The sequence below is a fragment of the Pomacea canaliculata genome, linkage group LG8 (assembly GCF_003073045.1).
Source record: "Pomacea canaliculata isolate SZHN2017 linkage group LG8, ASM307304v1, whole genome shotgun sequence".
Taxonomy (NCBI): domain Eukaryota; kingdom Metazoa; phylum Mollusca; class Gastropoda; order Architaenioglossa; family Ampullariidae; genus Pomacea; species Pomacea canaliculata.
Window position 1 is genome coordinate 5,110,996 of NC_037597.1, and position 16,557 is coordinate 5,127,552.

Here is a 16,557-nt window from a genome sequence, read left to right on the forward strand (position 1 = left end):
GCCAAATTGCTTACATTTTCAGACACATTTGCCAAATTTTCTTTATGTGATTTTGAGCACTTTTCTATGACTTCTCCAGATTTGAAACATACAAATCCTTTAAATCTACCTTATCCCAGGCTATCTTTCTTACACACATAGAACATATGGGGATAAGAGATGTATTTACAAAATTTAGGCTAGGGATTTCTAATCGCTACATATGTGAAAACAGTAGAAACACTAAGTGTCCTTTTTGTAGAAGAGAAATACATTTCTTATTTAGCTGTCCCAAATATTTTGATCTACAAGAATACATTCCCAGAAAATTTTACAGAGTAATTTCCCATTTTCGACTATGCCTTTTGATGTCAGACAACCAGTTTAGCCACATATCTACAGAGCATTATTAGATTTGAGAGAAAAACTTTTAAAGATTTGACTTCACTCTATTTATTCTTGGGACACATTTGTTTGAATGTCAAGCACAATTATATGCAAGATGTACAAATATATTCTTGATTTAGAATACCTGTTGTTAAATGGTTTACATTTATTCATTTTGTAATATTATTATCTGTGTATTTATGAATGTATGTTAACTCACAATCTTAGTAATTTCCTTATTTTAAGAGGCATAATTTAGCTATTAACATGTCAGTGCTGTGTTGGTATACATAAGCAACCAAAGCTAATTACTTGGTTTTTGTAGGCTGCTTACATTATCGCCATTTAGCCATACAAACACACCTAGTTTTTGTTAAACTGCAAAATCCAGCCCTTTCATCAAGTTATATCCAGCACCGTGTTTGTATGCTGTTCCTAGGGTTTACTTCCCTTTATTCTACTTTACTCTTAGATAGCTATTTCTTTTTGTGCAAGTATAAAATGTAAATGTTTGCATGGGACATGTTTACTTCCCTTCCGTCATAAGTGCAAGCCTACTAGATAAAGTCTATGTATGTTTCGACAGAATGGGAAAAACTATATCAGACTTTTACAATACACAAGATGATATCACTAGAAATATTGCGTACTGCACATAATTATGAAGAATTATTCACCATTGGGAGATGGCTTTCAAATATATGCTTGTGACTGCAAGACTTAAATGACCTGAAAGAAGGAAACCTTCAGTGACTTACTGGTTCCTTCTTGGTTTCTTTATCAAGGTCTATGCGAGTAACGCTGTCATTGACCTTGAGAGATAATGATAGAGCCATTAGCCCAGCTGTCTTAATGTCATTTTCTCGGAGGTCCAGGCGCAGGAGGTGAGCACTATCAGCAACATACTCAGCCAGTGCAACAGCTCCTAAACAAACAGCCAAAGATAAGACTCCAAAATTGTCTTATTTTAAATAGCAAAGCTATATAGAAAAAGCCCAAAAATTTGGATGTGTTAAGCTGTTATATACTTGATCTTTATACAAGTACTTTCCTCTCATTTTAATACATAAAAAAATGACATTTATAAAATGAAAACTTCATAGGCAAGAAAATTGTCAAAAGAGCTATGGCAAAATAATTTTGTTACAAATGAGAACAGTAAATTTAATTATGAATTTAAAATTTTTCATTAATTTAAATTTCCTGCAGCGTCTTATGTGAAGGAAATGCTGAAGCATGTAAGCATATGTTACAACAAAAAAAAATGAAATTTCCAGAATGCTAGATGTAAAGATATAGCACCTTCACATGTCAGGCGTGTTGACTGAAGACCGAGACGTAGCAAAGACTTGCTTTTTAGCAGGCCTTCCTTGAGAATATGTATGCCCTCATTGGTCACATTGTTGTGGCCAAGATTGAGCGTCTCTAGACACTTAGTAGAACCCTACACAGAAAGAAGAGGCATGAAGAGAGCATGATGAAACTCTGAAGTAACAGAATGAATCAGAGAGCATGATGCAACTCTGAAGTAACAGAATCATTTTTCATATTATTGTGCTCACAAGAAAGCTGGTCAGTACATATTATGTGAGCTCTCTTATAGCACAGTTATTAAAAATGTGAAACTGTAATTTAATTCAGTTACTATAGCCTTGCCACTCCTGTGCAAAGATTAAATCTAAGAAGATTTTTACTGGCATTCTGGGCTAATTATCATTTTTAAATCACACATTAATCTTAATGGATGCACGACTTATGCAAAACAAGCTCTACTTCCAACTGGCCCTAGTTTAAACCTTTAAAAAACAAAGAAAAAAAACAAACAAATAAAACAAACTATGAGCTTATTATTAACATAGTTCCATAGCATAAGGACTTTATTAAAAAAAACAAAAACTTACCAGCGCTCGGCCAATGGCAGCCATAGATTGATACGTGATTTGGTTGTTCCACAGTACAAGGGTCTTTAAACCATGGTCAAGGTTTTGTTCATATAATCCTTCACATACATGTCCCACCCCTACATCCTGCAGAACAAGGCATGCATGCATTCACAAGTGAAACAGTGGATATGGTATAATAAACAAAAGATATGATGCTTTTGCATTCAGTATTTAGTTCAAAATTGTTAGTATCTTACAAAAGCTAAGTCCATGATGCATACATGAATGATGAAAATGTGAACATAAAGTATAAAATTACAGCACTCCCTTGGTTTAAAGTAAGATTATTTGTAAATCAGTCATTCCTATTTTTAACTCATCTAAATAATTACTCCAGGGTTACTCTACAAACTTTTTGTTTGAAGGCATAAACTGTCAATGAAACTGATAGCATAGCAGAAGTAAGGGAAGTATATGAAAATGTAGTGTAGCAATTGCAAAACAACCTGTAAATGATTGTTGCGGAGGTCCAATAGAGTAAGTGAATGGTTGTACTTTAGGAGGTTTCCAAGCTGAATGCCATCACTGGGCATCAGTCGATTATCAGCCAGGAAAAGTTCTTGCAATGTCTCGTTCATCTTGAGGGCAGCCACTGCAAACCATGGAGGGTGTGTGTGTGTAAAGGAGTGAAAAAAGCACAGTGTTAAGTTCTTTTTTTAAGATTGATAGAAACCAAATAAAAATGGATAACATTCATGTATGAACATCCTAGCAAGAAGCAATCGGACATTATTAACAAATATCCAAGGACATTCCACGAACGCACAAAAAGCTACATTAAATATATATATGTACACAAATGCTTAAAGTGATCCAACTGTAGTACCATCCAGTCAAACAATGAAAACACTTGCATCTATTAACACAACACAAGCACCATAACAACCAATCTATGTCTGTACAGTGTGACATGTACTGCTCACCTAGAATGATCAGAGCACGTCCAGAAAGGTACATGTTCTCCATGTGTAAGATTGTTAGATGGCTTCCTAGCTTTAAAGCACGGCCAAACACGGGAATAGATCGGTCATTGAGGTCACAACTCCTTACATCCAGGGCTGTCAGGCTTGGCGTCTGCAAAACATGCAGCTGCTGTCAGAATGAGGTGTTGTGGACAGACCTTTCTGTCATGTCATTTCTTTCTAGCTAGTTCCAATGTAGGCATCCTTTTTAAAATTTATATAAAATATTACATGATTTTCATTAGCTAAAGAAATCTTTAGGAATGACTGCTGCTGAAGTGAGCTGTAAAAAAAAAAACAAAAAACCACACACATCTTAGCTTTTTCTTCTTCTTTTATTTTGTTTAAAGTTTACTTGAAGATGTGAAGTTTAATAAAAAAAAAACCCACCTAACTGTGCTATGCAATGAGCCCTGAATTGTAAAGAGTTAGCAGGTACACTTACACCAGTTTCAGGAATTAGGCAGGTACACACTGTTTTTTTTTTTAATATATACTGCCTGGTGATCAAATAATAATAATCAGTAAACAGTGACTTCTGCTGTGACAAAGCTAAGACTGTATTCATGCTACTGTTAAATGATCACATCACAACCAACCACATTAAAAATGATAAACATGCTGGGTACTTGCCCTTCTGATAAGTCGAGAACATGCTTGCCATCCTCGGAGTCCAATATTCTTATTGAAGGATATATTTAGATGACAAGTGGAGTCGTAGTACTCGATCATATCAAATAATGCCACTGCACACTACAACAACAAAAGAAAATAATAGCAACTTTGTCCCTTCATCAAAAAAAAAAAATCAGGCTAAAAACTGTTTCTGCCATTTCATTCTTGATTTTGAGAGACTAATCTACCATTAGCAACAAGTAATATTAATATTTTCCTGAATTCTAGTACCAGAGCCAATGAACCTCTCTCACACACCCACATGCACAGTTAATCACCTCATCATCCAGATGACTTGCTTCAAACTCAAGGGTTTTGAACTGGACACGGCGGAAGATCTCCTCCAGTGCTTCGCAGTGCCTGGGTTCAATCTTGTCTCCTATCAACAGTTTAACACCATTGCATTATACATAAAAGAATAGAATTATTGAAGATTAACTGTCTCATAATTAGCAATCACTGCCAAATTTCGAGGTAAAAATGAACATCACACATGGTTATTATGCAAATGCATATGATGCATCAAAAAAGAAACAAACACTTACCTTTAACTACTAGTTTTTCCTCCCTTTTTCCACTGCAGGAGAATGCCTAGAATACAGAGTTTGGTGATAATGTAAAAAGATAGATATCTAAAACAGAAATTTTTATTCTTTGCAACCAGACATAAAAAAACACTCATTATTAAAAATGAAACTTTCATTTCCAACAATGATAAGCATTTATGCATTAAAACTAATGCTTGTTCCTTTTACTAAACCAAAACTTTTATGCAATTTCTTGCTTTTCTTCTGATTCTCGTTTTCTGAAAATTCAAAATATACTCGATATATTTATTCTTATAAAACAATAAGATCCAGCTATTCTTAGTAAATGTTGATCTAGTATCAGCTTCTGGTTCCTTAGTGATTTATAGTCCTAATGCTCTCATTGTCAAAAATATATTTTAGTCTTAATAGTCATCAGTAACAAATGTATTTACTCTTTACAGAAAATATAATCCTTGTAATCACATTTTTTGTTCTTTTTGTCTCTTGCATAAGGTGAAATATAAGCATTGCTGAAATTATAAACAAGAATTTTCCAAGGCTGTTCAGTAAGACATGAATTTTGACACAGGCAACATAAAGATTCTTAGGAAAAACAATCCTTTTACCCTCTACTTCAAAGTATTGTACAAGAAACATTTTTTTTAAACCCTGAATAACAATTTTAAAAAGGTCTGGACAGGTACAACTTTGGTGTTATGATGCATGTGAAAATGTTTTGGCTAGTATACAGGCCAGTGATAAAACTCCATTCTCTCCATTTTACTCTCATGCATACTAGTGAGAATACAGTAGTAAAGTTAAACTACACCATACACTGCACAATATAATAATACTGAACAATACTGAAATCTTATAAAGAAAATGATAAATATTAAAATAAAAATATAATTTCTATCGTTTCTGTTTGACCAAATCTAGCAACAGTCTAATTTACATACTACAAACAATAGTCAACAACAGTGTTACCTAAGTCACATGTAAAAAAAAAAAAATTATGGTAAGAAGCTAAATGTATAATCAATCTAATGAACATGGGCAACAAAGTGTGACAAACATATCCCAAACTTTTATATAAACAGCCACATACCTGATGCTAGAACACTCAAAGCTGTTAGAAGCCAAGATATTTAACCAGGTGTGTAACAAGATATGTTGTGCTCCCTCTCTGTTTTTTCAATTCAAACATTTATAATCTCATAATTATATATGAATAAGGTATATATGCAGATTAATGCATTCAATCACTAGATTAAGACTCTAGAATGGCATTTTAAAAGCTTAAATGTATAATAGTACTGTCTACTCACCTCAATCTGCTGAATTATTTTATACATTGGCTTGGTATTATATTTTTCACAACTTTTTCTGTATGCTGATATAACTTCATGGGTGGTGTAATTTCTAACTGCAAAGAGTATGCACATTTTCATTTAAAAATTCTTTAAATTAATATGGAAATTTCACATCAAATCTACCCTTACTTACCCTCCACCCAACACCCACTAAAAAGTAGGTGGCACATTGGTCTTAACTTAAGTACTATGTAGGAAAATTATACATGAAATATCTAAATAATGTGAATTGGAATACAATTTAAAGTTTAAAAGCTAGCTTTCTAAAAATACTTTCACAGATTTAATGACTGGGATAGGCCTGAATGCATCAAATAAGTAATAAGCATTAAAGTACAGACATTGTGGCCAGTTTAGGCGTCTCTAGCTTCTTTTTCGGTGGAATTTAACTTTTTTTTTTTTCAGAAGTTTATAAATACAGATACTTTACTAATGCTTGGGAAATAAGGTCTGCCTGTATAGCTATACAGGTAAAGCAGTGCATTGGTTCCACAATTTACATCATCATCCCAATAGTCATCCAAGACATCAAAATGTAAGAAAAAAATTATTTTTACATAAAATTGTAAGCAAACAATAAACAGATTAATTTCAAATGAATTTTATTTAAAATATATACATACTGTCATTCTTTACATATCTCATCTGTAAATATATTAAACTAAAACAACGAAAACACAAAAAACCCATTCCCAAATCCCACTTTTGGCATTACAAATAATGGAATATCACTGGACACATTATTACATTTTTTTTAAATTAATCCTATTAGCATGTTTTGCAAACTTCTGCTAATCATATACTCTCAACATTTAAAAATAAGAAAAACGAAGGTTTTATTAACCATTCAGACAGAGAAAAATATTTTATCACATCTGAGTCAACTTTAAAAGACAGGTTAAATTTCCTTCATGTTTAGTTACCTACATTATATTAAAATAAGATCTTAACCTGAACAGATACTGTTAATAAAATGTAAATTTAAAAGCTGATTTAAAAGGGTATTAGAATACAAACAGGAAATGTGTGTGACTTTTGGATAAAATTTCATATATATATATATACCATTTTACTCATTCTGTTTACTAAAACTATTTAGCAGATAATACTTTCAATGCCTTTACATATATACCCAACACTGTGTATCAATTAATGGTGTTCTATGTTTGCATACAAATGTAATGCTTTGTACATTGCATAAATGAAAATATTAATTAATGAGTCATGAATTAATAAAATATAGAATTCATAATTATGCGGATATTTTGAAAACTGAAACGTTTTTATCTTATTTTCATTATTAATTACATTGCAACAAAATGTGTGCAAGTGCACAGTTTTGGAAATCTGGCCTCACTTATAAAAATATACCAAGGTACATTTAACTGTAAAATTCTGAAGTTCACACGAAAAATTGTGTTTGTATGGTGTGTAGTAAGTAAAATGATTAGGATGAAGACCAAAGAAGTTTTTTTTTAAAGATGGTTTGTGAAATAATGTGGAGTCCTCTAAATCTCGCACTAAAATTAGAGAATACAATTGCAGGTTACCATTTTTCCACGGATCAGGCGGGTCGTGGTACGTAGATACCAAATCACCGGTAGGAAATGTTATTTTATTTCGACTCTTCATCTTCAACGGAGAACTTTTCTGTTTCTCGCTAAGATATTCGTCACTGAAGCTGCTGCTGTCTGCTCCGATGGTTAACGACCCTCCCCCGCTGTCAGCTGCATCTTTCACTTTGTTTACTTCCTGTCCTTCTAAAAGCCCGTTTTCAGCCGAGGAACAGGCGCTTGTCTTATTTGACATTGACAGCTGACCCACAATTTCCGACATTATCATGTTTTTGCTGTCTTCAACATTTTCAAACAAACCCAGCTTTACACTGTTCATAAAATGTTTCCTATTCTTTCATGAGGACTCCCCCTGCCAACTAGCCGCCATTCTCTGCCTGCGTCACACAACTTCCGTGAATGATTTTCTAACCTCAAAAATGATTGGTTGCAATATTGCCGCAAACCAAGAAAATGTCGGTTCTCTTTATGTCTGCTTTGGCGGATATTTCGAGTTTGGGCATCAAAAAGACGTGCTGCACATCTATGAAAAATTTCATTGTGTCCTTTTGTGAGAAAAGTTAGTTATTGTATGATATTTAAATCGAATTTAAATGTGGGCATATAGAGTAACCGGTAACTAGATTCATTGCCGTAACTGATTTAATTTGAAATAAAAATTGGTCAAGTGGGAAAATGAAACTTGATGTTAGAGCTTATTAGTGAAGCTGTTGTAGTGTCGACGCAAACTGGATGAATCCAGACGATCTATAAACTGGAAAGACTTAACAACTGTGTTTACTAAAACAAGTTATAATTTGCAGCTCAGGTGGGTAGGAAACAACAGTTTTAAATGCAATGATTAATGCGACCGTGCATTTTAATTTTTTTTATCGCTATCTAATCTATAGAAATTTTTCATTTTGTAACTATGTAATTCTTAACCATAGTCGCATAAACAGAAGGCCAAGTATTTATAAAAAATTTAGTTGTATGAAAAGACTGTCATAACAATGGATATTTGGAGACAAGTTTGTAGTCTTGTTTTTACTTGTTGTGAGACATAGGCTTGATCCACGAAATGTCAAGATATATAAGCCATGAAAACGTGTACTAATCATTACTGCCACAGGTGTTTTTAGGTATTTAACATGGATAAACATAATGCATAGCTCTAGGTAGTAACAGTAGTAACTGCTCTGGAAACGTTTGGAATCTCAACACTGAAAAAAAAAGCAGGTTCACAATATGTGAGCTAAAAATTTCATTAAAATTGTATAAATGAGTCAAGAAAGGGAAATGCTACTATAGCAAAATTTTTTTGAAGTGTAATACTTGATGAGATTTATATTTTCTCATTGCATTCCTTTTATCTGAAGACAACTTGACACAAAGGCTAAATTTCTAGCCATTTGTTTTATACTGCCTGTCATTCATAAATCATAGTTTTCTTTTCAAATTATCTTGATTTTATTTATTATATATTTTGTATTGCAGATGTATTTATCACACATATGCATGTGTGTTTGGTTGTTACAAAGACAAATTAAAAACCAGTAAGATTACCATTTTTGTTCCAGAACACTAAGATGCCACGTTCAGGTGCAAAAGGTGCAGGTATGCATTTTTTTATTGTAGATATTTCAAGTATGTACAAAATTTGGTATAAATGCTAAAATATCTATTGAGAGTCCAAACTTGTTCGTATGAAGCGAGATGCAGATCTTATTAGAAGTTGATCTTACTAAATAGTTATCAAAACTTGGGAGCAATGTTTCTCGTTCTCATTTAATATTTTTGTAATTTTCAAATGCTGGGTATTTAAAAAATGTGCAGGACAAAAGAAGAGCCAAGCACCCGCTGCCTACAAGCTCCCTGAGCAGTTTAAAAGTGGTGAGATCCTGAGTCAGACTCAGCCGCAGAAGAAGAAATGGCAGCTTGGTGATGTTATTGGTCAGGGTGGATTTGGGCTCATTTATAAAGGTGATTTAATAAAGTGTATTTATGTAGCATATTTTTAGTTAGCAGAAGTGTGAATGTGGTTAACAAGAGAAAGGCTAATGCACAAAGTAAGACAGATACAAGATGCAAGTGACACTGACACAGTCTGCAAACAGAGAGAGGCAGATCAAAAGATAAAAACAAGATAAAAACCCACACATCAAGTCCGAGAAGCGTGGGTTCTCGTTTTTATGAAAGTGAAGTAAAGGTTGACAGATATAGAGCCCTATCCCTGCCTGTCTGGCAAGCTCAAGATGCTTTACAGAACACAGCCCCTTCCAGCCAGCTAGGTAAGGGATGTCAGTCTCAATTGTTGAAAATATTTTACTTGACAAAGATCATGTTAATGATAGCTTAGTTATGGTATCATTTTTCTTATTTATTTCTGAGGATTGAGTGTAATTAAACAAATTTCAAATAATTACTCAGTTCCTGTCTAATCCAAAAGGTCATCCTATTGTGTTTGATTAATAAAATACTGGAGTTGCTTTTTTCTGGATTGCAGCTTCTGATGTAACAGACTCAGAACCCTCTTCTGATCCTCCCTATGTCATCAAAATTGTAAGTCACTATATCATCCATATTTCTCACCATTATAAAGTCTCTGGTTTTTAAGAACTTTTACCATAGTTCATGTTCTGTGGATTCTTAGTGGACTTTGTATTCTTTAACCTTTATTCTTTGACTGTTTAATAAGGTAAGTTGCAAGATCAAAACTGCACATCCTCACAAAACTTGGATATTGTTGTTATATGTGTTCATTTTCTTGAGTCTTCTTTTTTCTTTATTGGTGGATTTTTTTTTATTAATATCCTAGTCATTTTTTAAAACATTTCCAGGAACCTTTAGATAATGGACCTCTCTTCTGTGAATTCCATTTTTACCAGAGAGCTGCCAAACCAGAATTCAGTAAGCTCCTTTTTTGTGTTTAGATTTGGCTTTCATTTTTTTTTATTTAGTTTAGATTTTGACAAGCATTTTCATTTTGAGAAATACATGACAACTGAGGTTTATGTGCCAAGGTTTATGTGGCAACATGGGAATTCAAGTAGGATTGAGAGAACGATGAGGATTGGCTGTTCTGGGTTCAGAATCGTCTCGGACACGCTGTTTATTCTCTGCATGTGTCATCTTTTTTGGCTTCTTTGCTGTGATATAGCCTTAGTTGCTCTACCACAACCAAGGTGTTCATGTGCTTTGTAGGTGGCTGTAAACTCAATGTATAATACATAAACCTTTGTATAATACATTCATGGTGGTTATTGTTTTAGACCTAGTAATAATGCACGTATTGGGGCAGCCTTTAGGCCAGGGTTGGGAACGTCTGCCTGTGGGTTGTATAAGGTCCACAAAATTATTTGGTTTGGCCTTGCCAAGGTACCTGAAGGTGGGACTCAGAATTTAATAAATCTATGAGTTTTTTTGTAGCAACATAAATATATATTAAATGAATCATAATAATGACAAATTTTAAGGGACATGCAATGAATTTCCATTATGGGACAGACATGTGTTCTTGGCTGTATGCAGTTCTTCTGCCTGTGTTTTGGTGACTCTGACGACAGTCAGCACCATGCATGTTGGGAGTGTACATGTGAAAGTCTTAACACACTGGCAATGCTACAGCTTGGCCAAATATAGCAAGCTGAATTATAAGTTGTTAATTTTGTATTGCTTGCGAATAGTGTTATAAATATCCAAATGACCCTTGGCAGAAAAGGGTACCCATCCCCTGCTTTAGGCAATTATTCTGTCATGTGTGAAGATCTAGTGAGTGTCTGTGTGTTGTACACCACCACAGTAGTGATTATAATACAGTCACTTCCATTATGTTAATCTTCTGTCTATCTAATGTTCGGTTTGTATTTTTTTTTTTAGTTGCAGAGTGGACACAGTTGAGAAAACTGAGATACCTTGGAATCCCTCCACTTTTGGGAGCTGGTCAGCACACCAAAGGAGGCAAACATTATCGATATCTAGTAATGCCTAGATTCAGCACAGACTTGCAGAAAGTGTTTGTCAATGCTGGAAGATCATTCTTGGAGAAAACAACATATAGCATTGGTCTCAGAATGGTATCTGCACCTTAACTGTTATTGGTGAAAGTAAATTGTCTTGCACATGGCTGTCAGTTCATGTTCAGTAGATCTCATCTGAAGAGTTATGAAAATAAACATTCACTTTATTTGTGTAAATTCATATTTATGGTTTCCATTATTTAATTAAGTTGTCTTATTCATGTTCTTACAAATTTGGGAAAGACATTTAAAGAACACTAAAAATGTTTCCAAGAAAGAGAACACATCCATGCATGAATCAAACGTTAATAGGTAACTGCTGGATGACCTTTCAGCTTGATGCACTGGAGTACATCCATGACAAGGGCTATGCTCATGCAGACATTAAAGCCTCCAACATCCTGCTTGGTTACAAAAATGGGAACATTGATTACAATCAGGTTGGATTGCTTTTCATTATTTCAGTAGAATTGTTAGATTATCCTTGACTAATAATTATCAGTACCAATGTGCATTTTGATGTGCCTTAATGGAAGAGTGTTAATTTTGTCTTAACTGGCAGTACTAATATGCATTTTGTTGCAGCTTAATTGATGGAAAAGTGTGTTATTTTTGTCTTACTGTGTTTATGTGTGAGGCTGTTGCGTGTTTGTGCATAGACCACAAACTTGCTGTGTAAACTGACCTTTACTTAGAGATCAGTGCATCTTGTGTGTTCACTGATGTTTTATTTTTCAAAAGGGATAGGTGGAAAGGAAAGTGTTCCATAGCTTGTTGACTGAAGTGGCTATGAACTGGAAGTCATTTACCATGTCCAGAACATGGAAGGGTAAAGTGGAGTCCAATCTTCTCCACCTGTCCATCTTTCCACTCATCTTTTCATCCTGCCAAATCAGGCAGCCTTAACTGCTGAGTGGAAACGGAGCTTTCCATTTATGCTATCCTGGGTGAAAACCTATCATGTGGAGCACATTAACAACCAGGTTACAATATGCATATTCACTAAAGTTTTTGTTATCTGACAGGTATATCTAGTTGACTATGGCCTGGCCTACAGGTACATGGTTGACAGCACTCATAAACCTTACAAAGAGGATCCCAAGCGTGCACATGATGGAACAGCAGAATATGCCAGCAGAGATGCACACAAAGGAGTCTGTATGTTTCTAGATTTTCATTCTCAAAATGTTTTAAGGAGTTCTGTCACTTTGAGACATTTTTTAAGATGCCATACAAGCAGTTTTCCGTTTTGAAATAATGGTTTCTTGACATTTTTAGTGAGTGATGGAATTTTTTTTTTTTTAGGAAAATTTCATGTTTGGCATGTAATTAACCTTTCTAATAGGGATTCTCTGTGCACATCAGATTTCTTATATCTAGCAAGTGACCAAAATGGTGGATTGGATAGAAGCTTAGGAAAGAAGAGTGAAAATTTGTTCTGAAAATTGAGCATTAAAATTATTAGACCATCTTAGGTGTCAGTACATGTCTTATGTGTGCAGGTCCATCCCGGCGGGGTGATCTTGAGATTCTTGGCTATTGCATGCTGGAGTGGCTGTCTGGCCATCTACCCTGGGAAAAGTTTATAAATGACAAAGAAAAGATTAAAGAGCTCAAGATAAAGTAAAGTTTTGAAAACTTTTATAGATCCATGTTAGATATTTGTCTCAGCTCCATATTAAAATTCTTTAACATGTTATTTGCCATGTTTGTTGATGTATAATTTTTTTTTTTTAGGTGATCTTCATTTGTATGAATTCTTTTCTTTTTTAATCTCATTCCCCCTTTGGCTATATATGGGCTACATTCTCAAGCTGCACTCTGGACTTGTGTGACAGACTATTATTTTACACAAGGGTTACATGTGTGAAATAGAACAGAACTCAATAATTATGTGAGCTGAAACATACAAAGTTCAAATATCTCACTGAAGTCATAAAGGAAGCAACAATGAAGTATTGAAATTTCCGATTAACACCTTTTCTATGTCAAAACTGATATCCAGCAGTTCAAAGCTCGAGCATTTCACATTAGAGCCTGGGACCTTATAAATGTATTACAGCTTTTATCCATCACTGTAAATACTGTTCATTTATTTTCAGGGGATGTGTAACTGGTTTTAGTCTACTGCTTGAAGTACTACACTGTCCAAGGATGACATGATTTATATTACCTTGTTTGTAAAAGATTTTTATAAATTATGTTAGTCATGATTTAGTGCTTTTGGATTTACAAATAAAGTATACCTTCAGGAAGGACTTGGTCATTAGTCCCTTGATTGGTACTGATCACTGTCTTGGGCGATAGTGAGCAGGTCCTGCGAATTCTCCCCAATGAAGTCAGTATGCATTCACTTTTGTAAACTGAGAGGCATGTTTCCAGACCCACCTATTTTGTAAATGACATGGTACTCAAATAGTTCAGGAAGTAAAATTTCTTGGGGTCATTTTTGACCGTAAGCTCTTTCCTCCCCTTATTAAATCTCCATGCCTCTCATGTCAGAAAGTCTTGGACATTTTTTAAGTAGCTGGCCATGTCAACTGGGGGTGAGTGAGCAGATCACACAGTCCTACTTTATCTGTACTGTGCCCTGGTCCAGTCCAAAAAATGGCTCTGCTTGAGAGTCATATCTTAATGTTCTTGATCCTATTCATCATCATGAGATCCGCATCTGTCTGGGTGCCATTGTGAAACCCTCCCACCCTTATCTTTCTTAGAAATGCCTGAAAGGCAGTGGGACCATTTTTCCTTGGCTCAGGTGGTTGTAGGGTGGAGAATGATGACAGACAGCAACAAAAACAAAATTAAGGGGCCTAGAAATTTTTTTTATTATTATTAATATGCCGCATGGACTGAGGTAGGAACAGTACATTTGATTTCTGCTTATTTTGTACATTGTTTTGTCCTTCTCATTCTATTTTTAATATTTTTTAGAAGTATGGTAATTTTATGCATTTAAAAGTGTTTAGTTTTATATCATCCTTGTGTCTGTAATGAATTTAGAGATGTGCATGAGAGGGAGAAGTAACATCTATATGAAAATCTTGTTTTACAGATATATGAATGATCTCCAAGATTTGATGCAAACTTGTTTTGGGTCACAAAATAAGCCAGGTATATATACTGGACATCAAGCGTAGTTATTATAGATACAAATAGTTTGTACATATGATTTGCGTTGTCCTGTATTTTCTTTTCTCTTCTTTCCACTTTTATACAGATCAAAGAAAAGATTTGTTAAAAGTTAATGGTAGATTAACCTCTCAAAATGTACCAAATAATAAAAAAGGATGAGAAGTAAATTATAATACATTGGTTTTGTTGAATCAGAGGGGCTGAGAAAGTACCTTGCAGTAGTCAGTAAGCTTGCCTATGATGAGAAACCAGACTACGGCCAGTTACGGCAGCTTCTCAAACCAGGTGCTGGTAATGAATGGTCCTTGGCTCTACCCACAGGGGAAACTGTTTCACCTCAAAAGGTCTGGGCTCTTAATTTCAATCTTTTCTGCTAAACATAGTAGCATGTAACTGACCTTTCTAAACAATGCTGGATGCGCACTGAAACATGCACTTTTAATACCTTCGTGCATCTTTTTTCTTCCAAAGGGAACCAAAAGGAAGAGTGATTCTTATGAACCATTACAAGCAAAAGTTGCCAAAACAAACTCTAAGGCTGATGTCACCACTCCTAAATTGTCATCCAGGAAAGGCAGAGCACCGGTGGCCAATGGCAAAAGAGCCTCTGCAAAATTGCACAATGCTTCCAGTGAAGGCTCTGGGCCTTCAGGTGCAAAATTAAAAATAACTATATTAAGAAAGACTTTCTCCTCACCTGCCGCTTCTGTCACTACCCCGAGAGCCAGAAAAACACCTTCAAAGACTCAGAATGGTTCCACACAAACACTTGGTGGAGCAAAGGTGAAAGGTGGGTAGGAATTGGGAAATAATTGGCAGTAGAAACCAACATGGTATGTTTTTTATGATGCTTTATGCTGCTACTGCTGCCTTTCACCAGTAGTTTCCTAATTGGTCTTTTGGGTTTGTTTGGTTTTTTTAGCTTCCAGCAGCAGCATTACAAAGAGAGTGACATTGAAGCGAAAGAGACTCGGAAATGTCAACTCTTTGGACTCAGGAGTGCAGACTTCACCTTCCTTGATGACAAATGATGGCTGATGAGTTCTTACTGGATGACATCTATCATGTTGGCAGCAATCTGGATTTGCTGGAATCTGCTAAAGTGTCTTGGATTTTTGGAAGAGATCAGTTTATCGTGACTTGAGATGGATCCCAGGCAGTTTTTATGTTTTCTTTGGCTTTGGCTAGCAGGCAGTAAATAAACTGCTATACCAAATATAACTGCTGTCAAATAAAATGCCATGCACAGCTAATGTGTAAACAGATATGTATATATTTTTTATAACTGCCAAAGCCTGTATAGTCATTGTTTAAACTAAATACTTTCCAGCTTTCAACAGTGATTAAAAGGGTATGTCACTGTGACTGAACGAATAAAGTTACATACCTTTATGCATGAATGATGTTTTGTACGTGCATATTCTGTGGATTTGTTTTAGTGATAAAAAAATCATGAGCTTTAGTTGTAAGAAGAGTCTACCATTAATCTAGATTTGTTAACTTTCTCTTTTTATCTGTCAACTGCACGATGGTGGAGCTGTTGCAAGGATTTTTAAAAATGTGGAAAATAACAGGTTCATGTATGAAAGCTGTAGAGCAATAGAGCTGTATAAGACTTTACAGATTAGCAGCTTTCAGTTTCAAGAAGTCTATAAGATGCATTGGCAGAGGAGGATGGTGATGGAGAAAGGGGTGAATTCTAAGTATGAAAAGTGACAAACTTTGCTTTTAAGCATTGTAAAATAAGTCTTTTTTTTTTCCCACTAGTTTTTTGCTTGATACCATACACTTTCATGTCTCATTGTAAAATAAAGTTTTTTTTTAAACTTGTTTAATTCATGTTATTTTGTGTGTAGAAAAGTTATTTTATTAGATTTATCAGTATTTTCTGAGCAAGTATACTCATAATTAACATTTAATATGTATCATTCTTTAAATCAGAAAGAGATATTTTACATCTGGAAAATGCCCAGCTCCAGCATCATGACTAAGAAATTTTGG

At 34.6% G+C, this 16,557-nt stretch overlaps 2 protein-coding genes across 5 annotated transcripts in view; one reads left to right on the forward strand and one right to left on the reverse strand.

The window, feature by feature from the left end:
* Window positions 1-7,863, reverse strand: part of LOC112570806 (protein phosphatase 1 regulatory subunit 37-like) — a 20,012-nt gene extending 12,149 nt beyond the window's left edge. The window contains 10 exon segments of the mRNA XM_025249436.1: window positions 1,125-1,291; window positions 1,669-1,810; window positions 2,268-2,393; window positions 2,756-2,901; window positions 3,233-3,383; window positions 3,905-4,024; window positions 4,225-4,325; window positions 4,492-4,537; window positions 5,805-5,902; window positions 7,400-7,863. Coding sequence (XP_025105221.1) covers window positions 1,125-1,291; window positions 1,669-1,810; window positions 2,268-2,393; window positions 2,756-2,901; window positions 3,233-3,383; window positions 3,905-4,024; window positions 4,225-4,325; window positions 4,492-4,537; window positions 5,805-5,902; window positions 7,400-7,685 — 1,383 coding nt within the window. The 5' untranslated portion in view covers window positions 7,686-7,863.
* LOC112570801 (serine/threonine-protein kinase VRK1-like) lies at window positions 7,846-16,391 on the forward strand. 4 transcript variants are annotated; one of them, XM_025249427.1, is made up of 13 exons: window positions 7,846-7,982; window positions 8,983-9,013; window positions 9,239-9,385; window positions 9,909-9,964; window positions 10,243-10,312; window positions 11,282-11,478; window positions 11,757-11,861; window positions 12,447-12,579; window positions 12,924-13,044; window positions 14,477-14,535; window positions 14,752-14,900; window positions 15,028-15,346; window positions 15,479-16,391. In XM_025249427.1, exons 2-13 carry the CDS (start codon window positions 8,992-8,994, stop codon window positions 15,592-15,594), a joined length of 1,494 nt encoding a protein of 497 aa, XP_025105212.1. In that variant the 5' UTR covers window positions 7,846-7,982; window positions 8,983-8,991; the 3' UTR covers window positions 15,595-16,391. The 4 variants fall into 4 exon arrangements, with proteins under 4 accessions (XP_025105212.1, XP_025105210.1, XP_025105211.1 ...); XM_025249425.1 differs by having other exon boundaries at window positions 7,865-7,982; window positions 8,983-9,019; XM_025249426.1 differs by lacking the exon at window positions 7,846-7,982 and adding an exon at window positions 8,014-8,231 and having other exon boundaries at window positions 8,983-9,019.
* Window positions 16,392-16,557: the final 166 nt, after the last annotated feature.